This window comes from Vulpes vulpes, chromosome 16 (assembly GCF_048418805.1).
Source record: "Vulpes vulpes isolate BD-2025 chromosome 16, VulVul3, whole genome shotgun sequence".
In the NCBI taxonomy this organism is placed as follows: domain Eukaryota; kingdom Metazoa; phylum Chordata; class Mammalia; order Carnivora; family Canidae; genus Vulpes; species Vulpes vulpes.
In genome coordinates this window covers 6243898-6267299 of record NC_132795.1, presented here as the reverse complement: position 1 = coordinate 6267299, position 23402 = coordinate 6243898, and the positions used below count along the sequence as shown (strand labels likewise).

Here is a 23402-nt window from a genome sequence, read left to right as displayed (position 1 = left end):
CTCCACAGCCCACAGCTCACAGGAGTCCTGCCCCTCTCCACACTTTTCTAGAAGCCTGATGGGGGAGGCAGGGGTGGGAGACATGGAGACAGAGCAGAAAGGCAGAGTCAGCCAAGGAGCTGGGAAGTGGAAGGAGGTGGAAGGTGGAAGGAGGTGGAAGGTGGAAGGAGGTGGAAGGTGGAAGGAGGTGGGAGATGGAAGGAGGTGGGAGGTGGGAGGTAGAAGGAGGTGGGAGGTGGAAGGAGGTGGGAGGTGGAAGGAGGTGGGAGGTGGAAGGAGGTGGGAGGTGGGAGGTAGAAGGAGGTGGGAGGTGGAAGGCGCCACCCAGACATGAGCCACTGCCCAGGCAGGCGAGCTCTGTGGGTCAGGCCATCCATTCCCCTTCCTCTGGCCGAAGGTACCTGACCTGGGACCAGGCAGGTAGAAGATGCCATCCTCGGGTTCTGGAAGCCACAGAACAACAGGCCCCTGGCCAGGCCTAGAGGCACACGAGATGCCCTTTTATGGGTTTTTCCAAGGACTTAAGCCTCAAATTGAAATAGGAGGCCCTGCATCTCATCAGAAGGGACCTCATGACTCATTTCCTCCCAGTCCAGCTTCACTTCTTGGGAAGTGTCCCCTCCTCCTCCTCCTCCTCCTCCTTACCTACTGGCCCAGCACCCTTTGGGGCTAGCAGCATGCTTCAGTCTAACGGTTTAATGTAAGCCCTTAACAAAGGAGCAAAAGAAAGAGGAGGGAGGGCCCAGCAGGGTAGGGAAGGGACTGTCACTCACCACCAGTTCATGGCTGGACGGAGGAATGCAGGGGGCAGCCACCTGTGGGAGGAACAGAGAAAGGGCAAGGTTAGCATCCTTCATCCCCATAGAAAACCAGGGCCTCCTGAGATCATTCCACGGCCCCCTCCATGCTAGACACCCCTTCCCTCGGCTCAGCACACCGACCATCTCCAGCTTGAGAGGTCACTGGAAGACTCTGCAGCCTCGTGGGGGATCCCTCAGCCAGTAACACTTGGCAGAGGGTGAGCGGCAAAGGCAGAAATGAAATATATATCACTATTTTTTAAAAGAACTTATTTATTTAGTTATTTTAGAGAGAGAGAGATAGAGCATATGCTCACGGGAGGGGGCAGGAGGAGAGGGAGAGAGTGAATCTCAAGCAGACTCCGTGCGGAGCGCAGAGCCCGAGGCGAAGCTCAGTCTCACGACCCTGAGATCATGACCTGAGCCGCAACCAAGAGTTGGAAGCTTAACTGACTGAGCCACCCAGGAGCCCCGTATATCCCAATTTTTAAATTCTGTAGAAAAAAATATGCGGAAGGCTACAGGTCAGTGCCCCAGGATTTTTTTTTTTAAGATTTATTAATTAATTAATTTATTAATTTATTTATTAATTTATTTATTTATTTATGAGAGACACAGAGAGAGAGAGAGAGAGAGGCAGAGACACAGGCAGAGGGAGAAGCAGGCTCCATGTGGGGAGCCTGATGTGGGATTCGATCCCAGGGCCCCAGGACCACACCCTGAACTGAAGGCAGATGTTCAACCGCTGAGCCACCCAGGTGTCCCAGTGCCCCAGGATTTTTAATAACAGTGGGTTAAGGTAACAAGAATAAGGATTTTGTTTTCTTGGCTCTATGTTCTAAATGTTCTACGATATACTAAGATTTGTTTTAAAGTTTTTAAAAACACGTTTAAGGCCTCTAAGAAAGGGGGTTCTCCCCAGGGCCAGGGCAGGTCACCCAAAGCTGCAGACAGAGTCTGGGGTCCCCACAGCACGTGGGAAGCAGGTTGGTGGAAGGCCCCTGCCAGTTCCTCCTCGAGGGGTGAAAGCACCCTCTGTGGGCGAGCGGTTCTTCCTACCATCGCCCTCACCGTCCTCTCTGATGGAGGGTGGGGGCTGGCAACTCGGGCCTCCAGACGAGGGCTGGTGGAGGGAGGGCTGCATTTCTGAACCCTCCCCTGAGATAACACCCCCCATCCAGGCCAGGCAGCCAAACCACTACCCTGACAATTAGCAGGGCCCTTTATCAGAGACTCAGTGTGCTCTTTTTTTCTAGTCGGGACACGTTTTTCTTGGAGCTCATACCTCAATCTTGGCTCCAATTCCCGACCCAAGGGGCCCACAGAAGGGACTAGGGAAGGCTCTCCCCCAGGCGTGTGGGGTTTCTGGGCACAAGCCCTGGATCGCTGAAGAGGAGGCTGCTGCCTCCTGGAGCAGTGGGGCAACCCCTGCTCCAGCCACCGCCCCGGTGGAGCGGTGACAGTGACAACCTACGGGCTCGGATGGAGCTGGCTGTTCACAAGAAGCCACCCTCAGCCGGGCCCTCCCCATGCCTGAGCCAGTCCTGTCCTCCCACCAGCCCAGGGGATCCCCAGGCTTGACACACCAGCCCAGAAGGGGCCAGGGCTCATGTGATGCTGTGCCCTGAGCTCCGGAATGGGTAGAGAAGCCGGGGGCTTTAGCATCCCTGGGTTCTCGACCCAGGCCTGCTACGGGCTTCCTGCCCACCTCATTCTCCAGCAAAGAAGCCTGAGCTGAGTCTCAGCACCTGTCGCCCTGTACTCACCATTACTCTGAGACCCCTTGGTGCGGTTGAGAGACTCATATATGAGGCCAAAAGAAAGGAACAACGGCTAACGCGGATTAAATACGGACCACAGGAAGGACAGGCGTTATCGATGCTCGACCCATACTACCTCATTCAATCCTCCCAACAGCCCTATAAGGTAGGGACTATTACATCTCCAGTTGAGGTGAGGGGCCCAGAGAGGTTAAACAACTTGCCCGAGGTCACACCACTCATACGTGGTGAAGATTTGAACCCAGGCATTCTGGTTCCCAAAATGAAATGTGAAAGGGAATGAGGAGACACAGGGGCAAATGCTCCCCTAAGTTCAGGATTCTTGATAAACGTAAGCATGAAGCCGTGAGTGACTGGTTTAGAAGTTTCTGGGGGAGACGGAGCCCAGGGTGGGGTGGAGAATGCCAGGAGAACAGACCGGGAAGGCCGGGAAGGTCCCAGGGGTGGCTGTAGCCTGCAGGTCTCCCTGCCTGCCCTGCCCACCAGACAAGGTCTCAGCCGTCGGGGACACAGCCGCCCCCCACCAGGCACCCGTGGGCCAGGAGTCTTGCATCTAGCAGTGGCCCCCTCCCCATTCCCTCCTGCCCCTAACCCCGTTCAGGGGCTGTAGGTTTCAACTCCATGGGGCCAGGCCCCCAGTACCACCTCTCCCACCACTGTGTTTGGGTCCCTCGGGCCCTGGGTGGGAGTGAGCACCACCCACAGGGCAGCACCCTGCTCTGCTCCCTCCTTCGGAGCTGGAGCTGGAGCTGGGGTGAGCGCAGGGGACCTGGACGCAGGACCACTCTGAAGGGGGAGGCCACAGCCTCCAGACCCGGGCAAGTCCCGTCCACAGCCACATCTCCCAGGCCGTTACACAAGGGGGTTTCTAGTCTCCATTCGGGGTCTGGGGACTGAGGGAGGGAGGGACAGGTTATGGATACACCTGAAGCAGCAGCAGGATGGACAGTGTCCTCTGAAACAGTGGGAGGGCCTCTCTCCCAAAGCCACCCTAAGGCAGTGGAAAGAATGGGGAGCCAGGCATCCCGACCCCAAGCCTCTTCCCTGCTCCCCTGAGGCAGCGCCACCCCTAAGGACTGAGCTCTGCGGACCTGCAGCCCGAGGGCCGAGGCCTGGGTGCCCCTCGTGGCCTGCTGCCCCCCAGCAGCTCCCCCGCCCGCCGCCCACAGCTGCGCATTCCAGGCCAGCGGCCCGCCAGCCCACTAACTTTGTTGTGTGTTTCAATGTTTCTTGTCTCTCTTTTTTTTTTGTACGCAGAGAAATGTTTCCTTAAAAGGCTCTCTCCTTCCCTCCGGCACCCTGGCCCCTGGCCACCCTCTCAGGAGCCTGGAATGTGCCAGGGAGAGCCAGGGCCCCCTGCCACTCTGTGGCCCAGGCCCTACGGCCCCACACTCCTGGTGTCAACAGTGACCCCTCCCACTGCCCCTCAGGGACCCAAGCTAGGAACCCTCTCCCTGCACAGGGGGCAGGCTCTGGGGTGTCCGCAGGGCCTCTGGGTCCCGGCCCTGCCATTCGATCGCTTCCCCGGCACTGGCCGTGCGGGACTCTGGGGCTCGGGCCCAGGAGGTCAGCCTCAGGGAAGCCCCCACCCTGGTGTACCTCCAAAAGCCCGTCTGCACACTGGGGCTGAGCAGGCCTCACGCCCAGTCTCTCCACTCTGAAAAACGTGACAGCAAAAGTAGCAGCAGCGGCAGACACTCCCGTCTCACTTGTTAGATGTCAGGCACTACTCTTCACGCTCTGCCTAAATTCACTCACTGAATTCCCACAACAGCCCTCAACACCCCAGTTTTACGGACGAGGAGGCTGGGGTGCAGGGACGTCAGTATGTGATGCAACAGAAGAGACGGGACACGGAGCCAGCAGCGTGGCTCCGGACGCAGATGTGCTCCTGCCCCCTCCGCTAGGCTGATGCTCGGACAATCACTAATTTCCACACAGCTAGAGCCAACGACGGCCACGAGAAGCTCCCGGAACGTGGCTTTCTGTCTGCTGCTGCCCTAAGCTCGAGGAATGTGTGGGCTAGAGACTTAGTGTCCCCATTTCCCAGGTGAAGAAGGTAAGGCACAGAGAGGGTGACGACTTGCCTAAGGCCACTGCAGAGAAGCTGTCTGACTCTGGCGCCCGCAAAGTAGAGATCTGGGGGCGCGGGGAGGGGAGTTAGCAGGCCCAGACCAGGGCCAATGCCCCGCACTCTTCATCCCTCACCCACCAATAGCTTCTGAATTTCAAAGGTCCCTGGGCTCAACGCCAACAACAGGGCACCCCCTTGGAGACTCCCGCAGGTCCTGAGGGTGGAATGCACCAGACAGCAGCCAGCCAGGCAAGGGCTCCCTGCATGACTGGGCCCCTGCCCTCCTCTCCACCATCCGTGTCGTCTGCCCCCCTTGTCCAGGACCTCAGGCCACACATCAAGGGTGGGCTCCTCCCTGGCCCCCGAACACACCTCGCTCTGCTCCTCCTCAGGGCCTCTGCATATGCTGTTCCTTGTGCCTGGGACATGCTCAGCCCACTGTCTGCATAGCTGGGTCCTTCCCAGCCTTCTAGCTTTGGCTTGAATGCCACCACCCCCAGAGAGGCCCTTCCTGACACCCCTAGGTCACGGTCACACACACACATTGTTTCTCTTGCACTCTTATCTCTTCCTTCACAGATCTAATTACAATTTATAATTAAACAGGTGTCTGTTTTCTTGTCTATAATCCGTTTCCCCTGCTAGAAAACAAGTGCCCTGGGGACAAAAAATGCGTATTGGTCCCGGCATACAGTAGCTGCTCACTAAATACTTGTGGAAAGACGAAGGACACTCAAGGCCTCAGCCAGGGAGGCACCTGCAACCACGAGAGGTAAGAATCACCGCCATCACTAAGCACCTCCTATGCGCCAGGTGCCAGGGCCAATCCTGCCAAAGGCCTGGCTCTCTGAGCCCTTCTGATCCTGTACTGTCAGCGATATTGCTCCCATGTCACAGACGAAAAAAAACGGAGGCTCAAAGAGATCGTGACACTTGTCCCGGGTCAATCGGCCAGGAAGGGCAAGCTGCAGGTGAAATCTTGGTCTGCAGGCTCCAGGCACTGCTGTTTGCAGAGCAAGAGAAAACCCAGGCACCCACCTGGCACGGCCCCTATCCCCTCCCCAGCATGCAGGTGGCGGGACCGAGTCCCCAACTGAGTGACATTCCCATCCTCAGGGCCTCAAGTTGTCAGCCTTGGTTACATGAAACCCCGGGCTCGGAAACTTGCCCAGCCCTCTGAGGAGCTCTCCACATGCACCTGACCCTGGGGCTGGACAGGACCGCCTTGCCCCAGCCAAAACTAGAGCCGCTCGAGTCTCCGACTCTAGCATTTCACATGATCCTGAGTAGAATTTTTTTCCCTATCTCTAGCTAGTCCTTTATTATTATTATAATTACTATTATTATTAAAAGCATACAACATAAAATTTACCATTTTAACCACTGCTAAGAGTACATTTCAAAGGCATTTAAGTGCATTCACACTGCTATGTGATCATCACTCCTATCCATTTCCAGAACCTTTTCACCTTCGTGAACAAGAAATCTCACATCCTTTAAACCTCATTCCCCTTTCGTCCCAGCCTGGTGATCTCTAAGCTACCTTCCATGTCTCTGAATTTACCTCTCCTAGGCACCTCATGTAGGAGGAATCGCACCGCATTTGGAGTCTGGCTTATTCCACTTGGTGTTTTATTCCCCCAAATTCACATGTTGAAGCCCCGATCTCCGGTACCTCGGAATGTGAGTGCATCGAGAGACAGGCCTTTAAAGAGGTGAGGAAGTAAATAAAATCTTTTAAAAACGGGGGGGGGGGGGGGGGACACCTAGCATTTCACATGATCCTGAGTAGAATTTTTTTCCCTATCTCTAGCTAGTCCTTTATTATTATTATAATTACTATTATTATTAAAAGCATACAACATAAAATTTACCATTTTAACCACTGCTAAGAGTACATTTCAAAGGCATTTAAGTGCATTCACACTGCTATGTGATCATCACTCCTATCCATTTCCAGAACCTTTTCACCTTCGTGAACAAGAAATCTCACATCCTTTAAACCTCATTCCCCTTTCGTCCCAGCCTGGTGATCTCTAAGCTACCTTCCATGTCTCTGAATTTACCTCTCCTAGGCACCTCATGTAGGAGGAATCACACCGCATTTGGAGTCTGGCTTATTCCACTTGGTGTTTTATTCCCCCAAATTCACATGTTGAAGCCCCGATCTCCGGTACCTCGGAATGTGAGTGCATCAAGAGACAGGCCTTTAAAGAGGTGAGGAAGTAAATAAAATCTTTTAAAAAGGGGGGCTGGGGGGACACCTGGGTGGCTCAGCGGTTTAGCCCCTGCTTTTGGCCCAGGGTGTGATCCTGGAGTCCTGGGATCAAGTCCCACATCAGGCTCCCTGCGTGGAGCCTGCTTCTTTCTCCCTCTGCCTGTGTCTCTGCCTCTCTCTCTGTGTCTCTCAGGAATAAATAAAACCTTTAAAAAAAGAAAAAAAGAGGTGAGGAAGTTACAAGGAGGCCATCGGTGGGCCCTAATCCAACCCGACTGGTGTCCGTATGAGAAGAGGTGAGGACCCAGAGAGAGCCACTCGGGGATCGTGCAAAAGGCGAGGACTGTGTGAGGATGCAATGAGAGGCCTCAGAAGAAATCGGAAGGGCCAACTCGGAAGGGCCTGGATCTTGGAGCCTCCAGAACTGGCTAAAGATGAATTTGTTGAGCCACCCAGGCTGTGGCGTGTTGCCAGGGCAGCCCCAGGAGACCGTCACACTTAGCGCCGTGTCCTCGAGACTCACGCATGTCGCAACATGCGTCGTCAGCTGCCTTCCTCTTCCGGGCTGCCTGCTACTCCACTGCATGAGCACGGCACGCTGTGTTTATCCACCGTCCTCCATGGACACTCGGGCTGTTTCCAGAGGCTTCTACTGGCACCTCCTCCACGTCCCTGCCCCCACAACTCCAGGCACCCATCTCGACTGATGGTGCACGGGAGGGAGGAAAAGAGGGTTTGCAGAGCACCTAACTGTGTGCATCACTGACCTGGGTGCTTTACATACATTATTTCAGTTCGTCTCTATGACAAGTTGTTGTGGGCTCAGAGAAGTGAGGCAACTGCCCAAAGTGGAATGGCCAGTAGTAGGAATGGGAGAAGCAGCAGCAGAGGTTGCCAAGATTTCTTTGAACGCTCGCCGTGTGCCAGGCACGCTGTTTTATCCCCTCTGCTCCCTGTGACCTCCTCGAGGTAGATCATAGTGCCCACATCTCACAGGATCTCAAGCCATCTCAGCAATCCTGTGAGACCCAAGACAGCCTGGCCACTAAGTGACAGAGCCAGGACCGCCACCTGGGTCTGCCCGACTCCGATACCCTCTTTGCCCAGCACTCCACGCTGCCTTCGTGGCCGGGCAGAGGTGCCAGGGGCTGTGAGAGTGCTCTCGGGGGTCCCGGGCAGGGTCCACAGAGGAGGGGACACCCGGGCCAGGCCTCCAGGACACATCGCTTTTGTCTACTGGGTGTCTCACCCACTACTGTTCTAAGAGCCCCGAGGGCGGGAAGCCCTGGTTCAGAGCCTGGAGCTCACCAGGTACGTGGACAGGGCTTTAAAAGGTGGAGATGGGGAAAGGGCATCTCAGGTGGAAATGATCACATGGACGAGGCATGGAGGAAAGGACCACGGGAGGTGCCCTTAGGCTGGGACACAGGGTGGGACAAGGGAAGGAGGAGGACATATCGAAGGAGACGAAGGGAAGGACGACTGGCTGCAAACTCTCTTTCCAGGCTGGACCATGGGCAACCGTGACGGCCCAGCAGAGAAGTTAAGACTTTGAGATGCCAGCACTGGGGAGCCAGTGAAGGTGCCTGAGCAGGAGGTGGCAGGGGGAAGTAAAGGGGGAAGCTCAAGGCAGGTGGAAGATGTGTCATATGATCCTAATAATAATGGGAAGGGGGAGAAAAGAGGAGGGGACCCCCAAAGCCCACAGGCAAGGGGCCATTGGGCACCCTAAAACCACGAGGCCCTCATCTCCACCCTAACAAGACACACTTGTGGACAGACCCCCACCCCCAGGCTTTACTTGTCTTCCCCCAGCCTCGGCCCAGGAGGACAGCACTGCCCTGACTTCCTCCCTCCCTCCCTGCACGCAAGTGGGCCCTCCCCACGCGAGCTCCTGCTCCCCCTCTGGGCCCCGCTTGGAGAACCTGCAGCCAGCGTGCTGCTATCTCTGAGCCCTGGTCACCAAGATGCCACCATGGGGGTCAAGAACCATAGAGCCCATGACCCCCAGAGGCTGTGGCCTACATGCCAGGTGACTAAGGAAAGAGCCAGAGGACCCCTCGGCTGAGGTCAGCCCAGCACCTCCCACTTCATGTGATGCGTCCACCTGGCTCCCACGAGGAGGCGATGAGCACGCGCTCCCGCAGGACCCGGGCGTACACAGTGGTCCCAGACTGCCACGGCCGGGCCGGGGGGCCGGGGTGGGGGAGCAGGGCAAGGCCAGGGCTGCAGAAGGCAGAGCCCGGCACGGCTCCGTGGCTCCACACTCCGGGCTCCCGATCTGAGCCCCAGACCCTGGGTAGGGGTTGGGGGGCTCCTGGGGAGAAGATGGCCACGACCCTGGCTCCATTTCCTCCCAGGCCTGCACCCTCCCTCCGGGCCGCCTGTCCTCACCAGAGCTTGCTCCTGGCCTGCTTGGCTGTTTCCTTCCCTTATATAGAGTTCTGCTCAGGATCAGGAAAGGAAGTGCATCCAGTTCCTGGAGGCAAGAAGGGGCCTATTCCCAGGGACACCTCGAGCTGGGGGGGCGCGGGGGGTAGGGCCTGTCCCAGCCGAGAGTCCCCTCCAGAGCCAGGAGGCCGGCCCTTTCCCCCCAAACCCAGCAGAGGCTCCAACTCGGACGAGAAACAGAGGAGATGGGATCCCTGGGTGGCTCAGCGGTTCAGCGCCTGCCTTCGGCCCGGGGCATGGTGCTGGGGTCCCGGGATCGAGTCCCACACCGGGCTCCTGCATGGAGCCTGCTTCTCCCTCTGCCTGTGTCTCTGCCTCTCTCTGTGTCTTTCATGAATAAATGATAAAATCTTAAAAAAGAAAAGAAAAGAAACAGAGGAGAGGGCCGACTCTGGATGATGTCCCCAGGACCCCGGCCTCTTCCGTTCTTCCCTAAATCCTCCTGGGCCACATGCCTCTTGAACCACTGAGCCAATCCACCTGTTCCCCAAGCCCCAGCAGCGCCCCTTCTCCTCGGTCCTCCCTCTTGTCTCGGGAACCTTCTCCTCAGGCCCCACGCGCGGGCCGCCCAGCCCACCGCCAGCCTCTAGGCCTGCTGACACACTCAAGAACGGGCTCTCCAGACGGGGCAGCTTCTCTGCAGCGAACACCTCCCTGGCCCCTGGTCACACCCACAGCCAGACCCGCACAGCCCAACCCCGCAGGGCAGGGAGAGCCGACGTGCCCCTCTGTGCCCGGCCAGAAGGTCCAGCCACGGGAAAGGGGGTACAGTGACCGACTGGGCAGGGCACGCTGTGGAACCAGCAGGCCCCACCTGCGGAAGCCACTCCCCTGCACGGCCTTTCTGGAGGATGGCATGAGAGAGCACCCAGATTAGCCCATGCTGGGGCCCAGCTGGTCGCAGAGCATTTTCTCTGAAGATCTGCCTCCCCTTGAGCCCGAGCTGGGGCCCCAGCTCAGGGGCCCTGTTTACCCACACCCACAATTAGTGACTCCGGGAGGGCTGAGGTTGCAACCGGCCGGCCCTCTCATGATGAAACCCCGGGAGAAGAATCAGAAAAGTTGCGGTCAGCAAACCTGCACTGAGCATCTACTATGTGCCAGGCCCTGGGAGCACACGAGGGTAAGCCAGGGGTCTGGGGGTGCTGAGCAGTAACCACAAGACAAGGGGTGGGGGCACGTGGGGCCACAGGAAAGCACCAGCAGGGGTCAGAAGGCACAGCTGGGCCCAGGGCTTGACACTGGTCAGCATACTGGGCTCACGGCCCTGCCCCGCTTGGCCTCCACCCCGCTACTCCGCAGATCAGCGCTGACAACCACCCTGCTCCCCCACCACCCCACCCCACTTCGGGCCACCCAAGGCTGTTAAGCCAGAAACCTGAGCATCAGCCTCCTCCCTCCACTCCCTCCCACTAAGCCTGGACAACTCTTCGGCCCAAATATCTCTCCAAGCCAGCCCACCCCACAGTCTCCTTAACCATGGAGATTATGGCAAGAACCTCCTAACCCAGGTCTCTGCCTTGGGTCTTATCTCTCTAACCTATTCTCCACTCAGCAGCCAGGGAACTCTTTCTAAAATGTGCATTCAGTCCTGTCACTCCCCTGCCTGAAGTCCTTCCCGGTTCCGTGGGACAGAGTCCAAATGCCCTAATATGGTCCTCAAGGCCCTGCAGGACCTGGCTGGGTGTCTCTTTCGGTTCCCCATTCCCCACCTCTCTTGCCTCAAGCTCTTGCTCCCATCAGAGAAATCCCCTTTCAGGTCCAATTCTGTTCCATCTCATAGGCTCTGAGGTACTAGGGGGTTATCAGCCCATTTCCCGGATGAGGCTTGGAGATGTCACATGCTTCACCCAAGGTCCCAAGCCTCAACTGTGCCAGCGCTGCACCTCCTTGCCCCATCAGGGGCCCCAGCAAGAGTTTCAGGGAGGGCATGGCCTCCGAGGTGGGTGGGGTGGGAGAGACATCAATCATGGGAGAGCAGGGAGCAGACCAGTCCCCCAGGCCCAAGGCGCACATGGCAAAATGTAGGAAGCGAGTCAAAGGGAACATGTTCTGCAAGGCCTGGAGGGCTGGACTGAGGCAAATGTCCAGGGGCTCTGGAGTCGCCCAGTGCCTCCGGAGCCAGGGAGAGAGGGCGCAGGCAAGTGGCAGGCCTGGAGGCCAGATGTCCAGCCTCAAATAGGCAGCTGCTGCCAGAGTGCGACTAGCGCTGAGCCAGGGCCGGGTGCAGAGGAGAGAGGCCACCAAGAGAGCTTCAAGGGGACAGAAGAAGATGGAGAAGCCGGACACCACTGAGGGGCCCAGCCTGGAGGCCTCAGAGGAAGCAGGGCCTCTACTGTAGAAGTGAAAGTGTCAACAGGCAGTTTGAAACGTAGACTTCAGAACTGCCTTCTCTTGAGATCCAAAGACCAGGGGAAACCCCAGCCCTTCTTCCCCTCCTGGAGAGGGGCCATTTGTTCCGAAGCAGGGGGTGGGGTGACAGGGCCCGCAGCACAGAACACATAGCTTCTAGGAAGTTCCTAGAAGAATCTGGTCAAGAAGAGGGCTGTGGTCTGTGGTCAAGGTTTTGGTGGAACCAGGGGCAGAGGAGGGTGACAGGCATGGGAAGCAAGACCATGCATTCACTCAACAGCACTAAGGAGGGTCCCTCGGTGCCAGGTTCCCAGCAAGGGAGACAGAGATGAATAAGGACGGCCTGGCCCAGGAGGAGAACTTGGGGCCCAGTGGAGGAGGCCACACATGTAAACAGGGAATTATAAAAGAGCCCAGTAAACTGCTATAATGAAGGTATGAAGAGGGCTATTATCTCCCTGGGATTCAAACCCATCTGTTTTTCCAGAAATTACGCCCAGAGGGAGGCCGTGCGCCCAGCCCCCCTCACTCCCCACTGAGGATTTCTGTCCCTAGATGAGAACTTGAAGGGACAAAAGTCTTTGACCCTAAACTGTGCCAGAACAGTGAGGCAGGAAGGACGCATGGGAAAAACAGCTCAGAGCAAGGGGGAAGCCCAAAAAGTCAAAGGGCTCGGGAACTGCTGAGAAACGTACCCGGGTCCTGGGACGCGGCGAAGGAGGCTGAGGGTGGGGGAGAAGCAGTGGCAGCAGGGGTGGGGGGCGCTGGGCCAGGCCAGATTTGAGAATTCTGGGGCCACACTCAAGCCCACACAAACACCAGGGGGTCCCTCTGCCTTCTTAAACTAGGCCGGAGTCTCCTGGGGGTGGGGGCAGGACAAGGGCCTCCTGGCCTCCCCCTTCCCCCTACACCTGCAAACCAAAGGCTTTACCACCCTGCTTCCTAATCTTGAAGGTGCCGGGGGCACCTTCCATCGGGTGGTGACAGCTTTGGAGAGGGAAAAAGGCTCCTCAAAACGTGCGCTTCGATTGCAAGACGCCTACCGATTTCACAAACACCAACATGTGAAAGAAAGCATCTCCAATGTGAAGAAAACTCGTGTGGGCTCTTCGGGCAGCCTCAACTGCCCTAAGCTGTTGGCCGTCAGGAAGTCCCTCCCAGTGTCTACCTACTTCCTTTTTTTTTTTAAGAATTTAAGGATGCCAAAAGAAAAGAACAAAATGAAAGGAACCCCAAGCTCATGATACCCAGGAGAAAATTCTATCTCCGAAGAGCCCATCTGTGGCCTTTACATTCCCTGGACCCCCTACAGGTCATTCTGTCTCATGGCCTGACTCCAGACAGCTCGGAATCTAACCAAGGACCAGGAGCTGGGAGCAGATTCACTTCTGAAGGATCACACCTAACACCTTCTGGCTGTGGATCTTTACTTCCAAATTCCTCAACACATCGAGAGGCCCTGAGTTTCCCAGCAAAAGCAAGACATGGGACAGAAAAGCATGGGACTGGGCGTCAGGTGTGGCTTCAAATACCACTTTGCCACAGACCACCACTTGCTTCTAAAGGTCCCCGAGTCTGTCTCCTTGTCTGTAAAATGGGGATGAGAAGACCTGCTTTGCAGGGTGCAAGTTAATAAAACTGCCCGAGTCGACACAATTAAGAAGTCCTAGAACACAGCACACGCTTGGTACACGGGAGGCCCCTTCCATCGAGCGGGCTACACACATGCGCCTCCGTGTCTTCATGTCCAGGGCAGTAAACTGCACCGTGTGGACGAGGCCCTGGGCCCCATTCTAAGCATTGCATGTATCTCAGCTCATCAGACCGTCACTTCAGCGGCGCCTGGGCAGCTCAGTTGGTTGGGCATCCGGCTCTCGGTTTCAGCTCAGGTCATGATCTTGCGGTCCTGGGATCAAGTCCTGCATCAGGCTCTGCACTCAGCTCGGAGTCTGCTGGAGATTCTCTCCCTCTCCCTCTGCTCCTCCCCCTGTTCCTGCTCTCCCTTTCTCTCTCTCTCAAATAAAATATTTTTTTAAAAAATCTTTAAAAAATCATCACTTCCATCCTGTGAGGTAGGCTCTGTTCTTATGCCCTCGTAACAGAAGAATACTCTGAAGAAGTATAACAAATGAGAAGTAGTCAATTTACAGGGCCCCATCCACTGATAAGTCAGAGCCTAAGACAGTATAATACAATGCAAAAGATTCATTCCCACCCAAAAACAAAACAAAACAAAACAAAACAAAAATCCACCTTTTTTTCCCCAGAGCTTTCGACTCTGGCCTCAGCTTCAGTTATCCGAAAATGCACTTTACGTAGGAAAGTCCTGGACCCCAGACATCAGCGCCAGGAGGAGTTAGTGATGGTTCTGCACAATTAGCACATGTCAAGGGCTGGTGTTCTGGAACCCCATCTGCTCTGACCAACTGCACCAGGAGCCCCGGAAGCAGGAGTCCCGAGGGCAGGGCAGCCCAGCCCCATGTTGCTCCTTTAAATCCATCTGTGGCCAAGACGCAGGAAGCCCCCTCTGGCTCCCAATTAGTGGCAGCAGAGACTTGAAGCGCAGCCAGCACTGAAGGCCAGCGGAGGCCTGGCTGTCACCAGCATTGTTCGGCTCCATCTGACGCATATCCACCCCCCTGCAATGTTTCCTTGTTCTCCAGGAAAACCTCCGAGATGCACGCATCTGGTTTGGCGGGGGGGTGCGGTGGAAGACCCGGCTCTCTCCGGCTCCCAAAACCCAGGTGGATTTTAAACAGACAGGAGCGAGGGCTCCCATCAGCTACAGACCCGGTGGCCCAGAGACATTGCTGAGGTCCAGACACAGAGCACACACCCCACAGCACACACACAGGCCGCAGGACCACTGCCAGGTCCAGATGCAAAGTCACTCCCTGGTGCTCCCGGCCCCACCCCGAGAACAGCAGCCCTGATGGGAACACAGCAGCCCCACCAGCATACCCACGGGGGTGGGGGGAAAGGGGGGGAGCCACGGAGTGCGGGGGGGATGGTCCATGTGGGCAGACTGGAGGTGAGAGCATGAACCAGCAGAGGCGGGGGGTTCAAGTCTGAACACTCACCCAGCTCTCCAAGTGCCCACAGGAGCCAGCCCATCCACCGCAGCGAGGCCAGCAACACACTCCCCCTGGACTCTCTCCCCACTACTTGCATCCTGCCCCTCCTGAGCAGGTGAGGGGCGAAGTACGCTGACTGATGGAAGCTGGGTAGGTGTCAGAAACAGGAGGGTAAGTGTACGAGCCACTGATCCGATAGGGGCTCCAATCCGATAGGAGGATAAACATCCTGAAAATCACAGAATAAAAGCATGGGAGCAGGAATGTTAAGGGGGAGGTGGTGAGGAGGAGCAAAACAGAGGTTAGGGCTTGATGGACATGAATTATCCAAATACCTAGAATGTGCTGTGTCCTATAGACATGGGATCACATTTAACCCTTTCAAGGGTAAGCACAACAGACAAATCTCTTTTTCCATAAGAGGCCAAAGAAGCTCAGCAAGAAAAGTTAAGGTGCCCAAGGTCACACGGCCATGAGCAGTTGAGCTGGGACTCAAACCCAGGACAGCCAGCCTGGGGCATCTCTACCCCTGCAGGCAACCCAAGCCACCCGGGTGCTCGGAAGACAAGACAGGGCAGCTGTGTGCAGCCCAGAGGGTGCGGTGGGATAGCTGGTAGGAGGCGCTAATGCAGAGGGGTGCAGAGAGGCGAAGGGAGCAGGCGAGTGGGCAGGCCAGCCTGGACCCCCGCCCCTAAAGAGCTCAGGCTGCCGTGACTCAGTGGCTGGGCCTCCAGGGAGGGTTTCCGGAGCCTCAGACAGCGCTGCAGACTAGGAGCCACCTGCTGAGCAGAGACACTGGGCCATTACTCACAACTGTTACTCACTCTTCTCTGCACCCTGCCCCCCAGCACAGCACTCACTCCCACTCTGTTCCCTGAGAGAGGCCAAAGAGGGCCGGAGGATCTGGACGGTTCTCTCCCTCGCTTCGCGAGCTCCAATCCTGCCAGCACATCTCCCTCCACCTGAGTCACCGGGACAGAGCCCCAGAGACTCCGGCCCACTCAACCTGACAGCTGTTACCCTCCACTCTGTTCCAAGAAACGGAGCTGCCTGGAGGAGTGGTCACTGGGCACAGAACCTTCCAATCCCAGGGCTAGAAGGGATCTCCTCAACATCTCAGCTGGCTTCCCCGCAGATGCCTGAAGACCTTCCGGGACCCCAACTTCCATGCTGCGTGGCTCCTCCGACAGCCCCAAGAACAAGAGCCTCTCTGTCCAGAGAGATGCACAGCCTTGCAGAGTGTCAGCAGAGGTTAGAGAAACGGAGAGCTCTCCTAAGGCCAACCGCTTGTCTTACAAATGAAGAAACTGAAGCCCAGAGAGGGGATGTGATTTGCCCAAGGTCACACAGCACCGAAGGGGGACTGGAAACAGTCCGCCTGGCCCTGCTGCCACCAGTCCCTCCACTCACTGCAAGTCCCTTCACCCCACAGAGCTGGCTGGAGCAGGCCCCGAAAGCCCACGCTCACACACCCCACCCCACCCCCATATCCCAAAGCACTGAAGTTGGGAGAGCTGAAGTCCAGATGAGACTAGAAGGAAGGAGTTGCAGCCAAACAGTGGTTAGTGGGAACCAGTCACTTTCTAACAGTGACGGGGCATTAGGAACACGGCAGACGGGGAGCTGGACCATGGACTGCCGGAGGCCATGGAGCTAAAGGCCCAGGCCTTCTGGCAGGACATGATGGGAGGAATTCCTGGGGTCCCAGTGGCCTCCTCTCTGCTCACCTCTCCTCCCCCCTGCCCCTCGCCCCGGCTCACCCCTACTCTCCCAGGGCTCCCGCCTGGAATCCAGGCTGGCCTCGGCCTCCGCTCCCACGCCCAGCTCAGCCCAGCCGGCCACATCAGACACAGCCCCATGTGTGGCGTTCGAGGCAGCTCATGAGGCACCGAGGAGCCTCGTGTCTCTCGCACTCTCCCACCAGCTCGGGGCACCCATCCCCACCCGGAGGCCCCTTCCTGCCTGTCTCCCTCTGCACCAACGAAATAACAATAGCAGTAATAATAACCAAGGGTCACATAGCGTGGCCTCCCTGCTGGACATGGTTCTATTTATTTCCCACTTCTGACAGATAAGTAAACTAAAGCACTGGCAGGTTAGGAAAGTTCTCCACAGTCACACACCCTGCAAGAGGTGGGGTCAACACCGAAATGCAGACGGCGTGGCTACAGCGTCTCATGTTGACTCCCTGCCTCATGAGAGGACCTCGCTCCACGGTAAAGCTCCTAAAATCCCTGCTTCCTCATCCACGCAGCCACTGAACGCCCCCCCCCCCCCCCGCCCCAGCAGCCTGGTGACACTCAACAGTCCTCGTGGCTCTGGACAGGCAGCCCCTGGACAGACACTCACCAGGCCGCTTACGGTCAGGCTGGGAACCCTGGGCCTCAGAACAGGCAGGCTTCTCCACCCCGACTTGGGGACACACTCCTGTTCGTTCATTCATTCAACAAACAGTGAGGCCCACTGTGCGCCAGGCAGACGGGGGCGGTGAAGGATGCCCCCCGAGAGGAGCCTCTTGATTCCTTAGCACTGCGAGCTGCCTGCAGTCTCGCCTCGCTCCCACCTGCTCCAATCCACCCATGCCAGGCCTGTGTGTGAAGCCTTGCCAGTGAGGGCTCTCTTCGGGCCTGAAAGGTCTCCCAGGAAGGAGATTTCAGGAGGCCTCCGGATCCAGGAGAGGGGGGCAGCACATGGGAAGGGAGCCGGGAGAGAGGAAGCGATTCAGGAGAGGATTTCCCGGCGTGGGGTTGAGAAATATGAACGGAGGACTCCAAGGGCTCTGGCTAGTGGCCTGTCCACGGATCTCCCCGGCCAGGACGGCCTTCACAGCTGCCCAAATCACCCTCCGAAACAACAGTCCCATCACATTTTCACGTCAAAGCCCTCTGCTGCTCCCAGAATATCCCCCCACGGCTGGGGCCCAAGCAACACCTGCAGGCTCCCCCAAAGCTGGCCTTTCCACCCACACACACCCCGCTCACTGGGGCTTATCCTATGCCGGGCACTGAGCAGGGCACTTCCCGGGTAGGATCTCATTTCATCCCCATCACTGGTCTATGAGGTTTGAGTATCCACCCCACCTGACAGATGCGGACGCCGAGGTCCTGCCCAGGCCACCCAGCCAGCAAGCAGCAGAGCCAGGAGGGACGGCGCATCCTGTCCGCTCTAACCCAGGGCCGGGGCGTTATCTGACCCATCGTCATGCGCGTGCCACTGTGCCTCCGTGTAGGCCTCACCCTGGTGCCTGAAGGAGTCTGTGTCCCGTCCGCCTCCTGCAGAACTCCTTCTCAGCCTTCGAAACCCATCTCAAGTGGCACCTCTTCCCCAACACTTTCTCCACTCCATCAGCTCGCACACACTGCTTCCTGCGTGATGCGCCCTCTGCATTGGGCAGAAACCATCCATCTACTCTCCTTCATCTCTTCTAGACCATGCCCCCCCCGACCTTTGCAGCCCCATACTCCTGGCACCTTGCCTGGCATAGGGTTGGTGCCCAAACAGGGCTTTTAAGTGAATAATCAGGGGCCTCATGTGCCCAGTGAGACTCAGCCACCACCACACAGCCTCCACTGAGGAGCCCACCCCCAGTCACAAGCAGGCATCAAGTGCCCCCATCATAGCCCAACACCTAGCTCATGTTCCTTGGTGGGAGCTTTTCCCTGTGCCAGTCGGCCTGCCCCTCTCTGCTCAACCAGCCTGGCTGTTTCTGGGAGTCTCAGCCGGTGATTAGGGCCCTAATCAGCAGGACTTCCTGCCAGCGATTGCCAGGGGTGGGGGCGGGGCAGGAGGGAAGCAAGGTCAACCCAAGGTGAAGTTCTCGAAGCCTGGGACCAGGGGAGATTCAGTCAGGGAGATGGACTCATAGACTTTTCCAGCCTCTGCACCTCCCCAGCCTCTCACTGACAGGTGAGGACATCAGGCCCAGCAAGGGAAGGTGCACTGTTCTCCCCATGCCCTGGGCCTTTCTTATACTGCCCTTAAACCCTATGCCTGCCCCTCGCCCCTACCCCCCAGCTCCAAGCCCAGGGCCTAACCTACAGACTGCCCCCCATAAAGGGTTGTCTTAGACGAGTTGATTACTTGGGTCTGGTCAAGGTCAAGAGCCAAAGGCGAGCCCCTCCTCTAAAGGAGCAATGGCCCAGAAATGGAGCAGAGGTGAGCAGGGGCTGCATAGGGGAAGCGAGATAGGGCCGGGTTGAGCTCAGGAACCCTCCCCAGCTGTCATCATCATCAACCCAAACCCATTCTTTCTCCAAAAAAATGCTTAATGCCTTTTGCAGCTGCAACTGGGCGGGCCAGGGGTCCGGAAATAGAGCTCACCCCCGACCTGGAGCAACCCCAGCCTCCCTGGGTGGGAACAGGGCTAGGTGGAGAGTGCAGCTTGCCAGGCCTGGAGGGCTGACCCCTGTTGATGAGGAACGTCAGAGGCACGAGAAAGCAGAGGACCCCAGAGAGGACAGAGGCCTGGGATGAGGACGGAGTGTGGCCAGGACCCGCCCAGACCACGGGTTCAGAGCTCCCAACTATGTGGCATGCAGGAAGGGCTGGGCATGGTGCTCCCCCACTTCCCACCAAACCAGGGACTGAAACCTAAAGTTGCAGCCAGAAGGATGCAGGTTCAGAGACTTCAGAGAGACCCAGAGGGTAAGAGACAGAGCAACTTGCAGCAATTATCTGGAGATTCCACTTTAAAATATAGGCGCCACCCCCCTGGGTATAACCCATGGTCAAGAGTAGCCTGCCTGGAGGCCAGGCCAGCCACGTCCTTGCCAGGCCTGGGAGTCTCTGATTCAGTGACTCTCATCAAGGGATGGGATGGGATCCAAGGAGGGGAGCTTGGACTGGTTTATAATAATGCATCTTGTTTACAGTGATGGCAGCTTTCTCAGAGTCCTCCATAAACACAGCTCTGCATCGGCTCCCCTGGGCAGACAAGGCCTCGGGAGGTCCCCTTAGCTCCCCGCCTCCCCCCACTCACAGGGAGAGAAAGACAGAGACAGAGAGACAGAGACATGGGGGAGGGGGGAAGAGAGTCTCTTCTCTGGGCTGATGCTGGGACCCCTTGAGGGGGTCCCTCCACTCTCCGGTCCCATAATCCTCCTGTCTTAGGGATGGAACAACCACAGGACGGAGAAGAGTCTACCCGGAATGGAGCTCCTGGAGAAACACCAGCTCCACCACCGACCCGTAATATTATCAGTCACTAACATTTATCACTCCCTTACTACGTGCCAGCCACTGTTCAAGGTGTTTCAAATAAAACCAACTCGTCTGATACTCACAACCATCCCGTGACACAGGTGCAATTCTTACTCCACACTCCAGACGAGACAACCGAGGCTTGGAGAGGTTCAGCACCTGCCAGAGCCACGCAGCTAATCAGCAGCGTGGGCCGGAGCTGGGCCCCAGCGATCTGGCCTCGGAGCCACGATTTCCGCCTCACTGTGTACCTCCTGTGTGCAGGCCTAGCAAACCTCCCCGGCCCGACTCAAGCCCCCAGTCCGCTGCCCTCGTTCGCGCTGAGCACACCCTGCCAGGCAGGTGGCAACGACCGCCAGGGAGGCGAAAGGCCCAGGCCTGCCCTTGAGCTCGTAATCCAGCCTGAAGAAAGGTGGGCTCACAGGAAGTTTGCCAGCACCGGGAAAGCGGAGGGGTCCCCTATTCTCTGCCGAGAGACTCGAGAGACTCGGCTCAGACACTACTACTGTCACCGCTCTCTGCTCCCCAGGACCGCGCCCTCCTGGGCCAGTCCCTCCTGCCTCCCCGAACAGCCAAGGCTGGAGCTACGAGCCTCCAGCCCTAAAAAGGCAGGGATTACAGAGCCCAGACTGGCCCCGGAGGAGGCAGCGCCAGGGCCTGGCTCGGGCCCACCTACCACCCCACCCCACCCACCTACCACCGGCCCCACCCCACCAAGCTCCAACGCCACGGACACCGACCATCTCTCGGAGGGAAACCTAGGTGTGGACAAGTGGGAAGACGGCCACGGTCACCAACCTAAGTAGAGGCAAGCAAGGGACCCGGTTGTGCCTCCTGCCACCTCCCCTCTTGGGAAAGCACTTCAGGCAATTTGAGAGAAGGAAGGAGAGGAGGGCCAGGTGTGACCTTGCATAATGGAGCAGGGCACCCAGGGGGCTGGGCACGGCCCGCAAGGCTGGCAGCCCCGCCACCCCACTCCTCTCGTTCCAGCTCGCTGGTGCCCACACCTCTGTGCCCCTAATGGCTTGAAAGCTGAGGACCAGGGCCATGGGAACACAGCACCGGGGACAAGAGTCTCTCGGGTCTCCGAAAACCTCTCTGCCCCTCCCCCCAGCATCACACCCACTTGGCTTTTTTCAGAGTCCAGTAACCGGGAGGGTTTTTCTCTGCCCCCCTCCAGCACACGACCCCCAGCTGGACCTCCGTTTCCCTTTCTGGGGAGAGACTTGTGGCCCCAGAAATAGGCCACAAGAACAGCCCGTGGCTCAGAGCCGTCGCTGTCCACACCAGCTCTGACCCTGACTGGGCGAGGCTCAAGGGTGCACTGGGCATTTCGCCTTCCCGCCCCGCTACTGGGTCCCTGTCGGGCCAGGGGACAGAGCGTCCTGATGAAGCAGCTTCATCTGGTCCCGGCTCGAGACAAGGAACTAGACAGTTAGACTCGGAAGAGGACTTCATCGTCAGGCCAAGCCAGGACTGGCTGGAGATGGGGCGGGGGGCGGTGGTGGTGGTAGTGCTGACCCGGGTGACCTCAGACCCTACTCCTTCACCCTCACCACTCAGGAGAAAGGAGTCACAGGGGCTCGGGGGAGACGCAGGCTGGGACAGGAAGGACGGAGCCCAGGTGGGTCCTGAGCCCAGCCCAGAAGCTCCCCTTGACAGGAAAAGCCTCAGCCTCCCGGGGTTGGGTGCCCAGAAATCCCTAACCCCAACTCCACCTGGCTCTCTCCTCCCGCTGCCTGGTGCCCACCCCACGGGAAACAAGCCTGGAGAGACGGTGTGGAGGGAGTGAGGTGACCTGCTCCTCCCACGCTTCTCCCCAGCAACCCCACTGCGACTTACACAAACCCGCAAACCATTTCAGGCTGTCCTGACAACCCTGTGTTATTTCACAAATTTGGAAACTGAGGCTCAAGTGAGAGTCACCCCCAAGATCTCCAGGCAGGCTGGGGAGGCCCCTTCCCATGGTGGGGGGGGGGTGCAGATAGAGGAGGACACACTGGGCAGGAGCTTGAGCTTTGGAACCTCCAAGCGCACCCCTGCCCCTAATCCTCACACCCCTGCCCCTAATCCCTTAGCTGGGAGCAAGGGCTCTAAGTGCAGGGGGCAGGGGGCAAGGCCTCCGGGCGCCCCCATCCTGCACCACGTCACGCAGCCCACGGGTCTGTGCTGGCCCTCGTGGGGTTAACCAGCAGGGCACGGCTCAGAGTGAGGCAGGAAGAATCGGAAGAAACTCCGAATCTTTTCAGGAAGCAGCTGGGGCAGACCTGGTAGGAGAGGGAGCAGTGGGTGCGAGGGGAGGACGTCAGGCTCTGGCCTCCCCAACGCTGGCAGGGGCTGGCAGGGCGGAGGCCGCGCCTTCAGCTCCCCCATTCCGGGTGTCAGAGAATTTCTGACTCCCAAGTATCCCAGGACCTCAGCATCCCAAGAGACCGGCAGGGTCATCTCTCCTAACCGCATCCCCGCTCAGGAATCCTTCCAAGCTGTTTCCAGCCTCTGCCTGAACTCCCCCCAGAACGGGAAGCTCACTACCTTACAAGGCAGCCCATTCTCTCCCTGAGCAGCCAGGCCTCTTAAGAAACCCTTCGCTAAACCTGAGCCAAGCTTCCTTCACCAAACAAAAATCCTTTCTCCCTCTTTGCTTCCTGTTCCTACCTCACTACACCCAGGGCACTGAGAATGCCCAAACCCCCTAGCTCTAGTCCCCCAGAGATGGGAAGATGGTCACGGCAAGGTCAGCTCTGAACTCACCTGCACCCCGCCCAGCCCCCCTCTGCCCAGCCACCAGCTCCAGTTCAGGATTCTGGATGCTGCAGCCCCCGTGGGAGACTCGAAGCTGGGGCTCTGAGGGAAGTGAAGTGGGGAGCAGTACTGGGTGAGCCGGAGGGAAGGAGAGGCAGGGGTCTGGAAGCCGAAGGTCCCACCCACATCACCACCCTGGGGTCCTGCAGACCAGCGGAGACCGTCCCCAACCTGGGATCCCAGCACCGGGGCAGCTCTCCCACCCGCTCCCCACGCGGAGCCTGGTCCCCACAGCCCGGGCCGGAGGGGTCGGGCAGGGGGGCGCTCGCTGTAGCAAGCTCCGAGGACCTGGGGGAGAGTGAGGGTGGGGGAGACACGAGGAGCCGCCAGCTGGCAGGGCCAGAAGCAACTTAACGCCAAGTCTGAGCCACAATGGTCCCCACCCCACCCAGGCAGCTTCAGGAAGGGGCCCTGCAGAGACTCGAGGAAAGAGAGCGCTCCCCACGCCCTCCTGACCCCGCTGCTTTGACTCTGCGGCTTCCAGAAGAGAAACCCCTGTCCCAGAAGCCTCTGGAACCCCGGTTTCCAGTTCGTCCTCTGACCCTCATCCCACAACTGCGTGTCCTGCCCTCCCCTACCCAGCACCCAGCCGGTCCACTAGCCCCATCCCACCCCTGCAGGGAGCCCGGCTTGGGAGCGCAGCAGGCCTCT

The 23402-nt window shown here is 58.1% G+C and overlaps 1 protein-coding gene across 11 annotated transcripts in view; it reads right to left on the bottom strand.

Moving 5' to 3' along the window:
- TNS1 (tensin 1) overlaps window positions 1-23402 on the bottom strand; it is a 229696-nt gene that overhangs the window by 112388 nt on the left and 93906 nt on the right. For 9 of the 11 annotated variants that reach the window (XM_072741836.1, XM_072741842.1, XM_026002181.2 and 6 more), the window contains one exon: window positions 774-815. Coding sequence is in view for 5 of the 11 variants with exons in the window: in XM_026002181.2 (XP_025857966.2) it covers window positions 774-815 (42 nt within the window). In the remaining 6 variants the exon portion in view is untranslated. Of the gene's footprint in view, window positions 1-773; window positions 816-20032; window positions 20492-20747; window positions 20768-23402 lie in introns of those variants that run through there. The other 2 variants (XM_072741839.1, XM_026002189.2) reach the window with 2 other exon arrangements.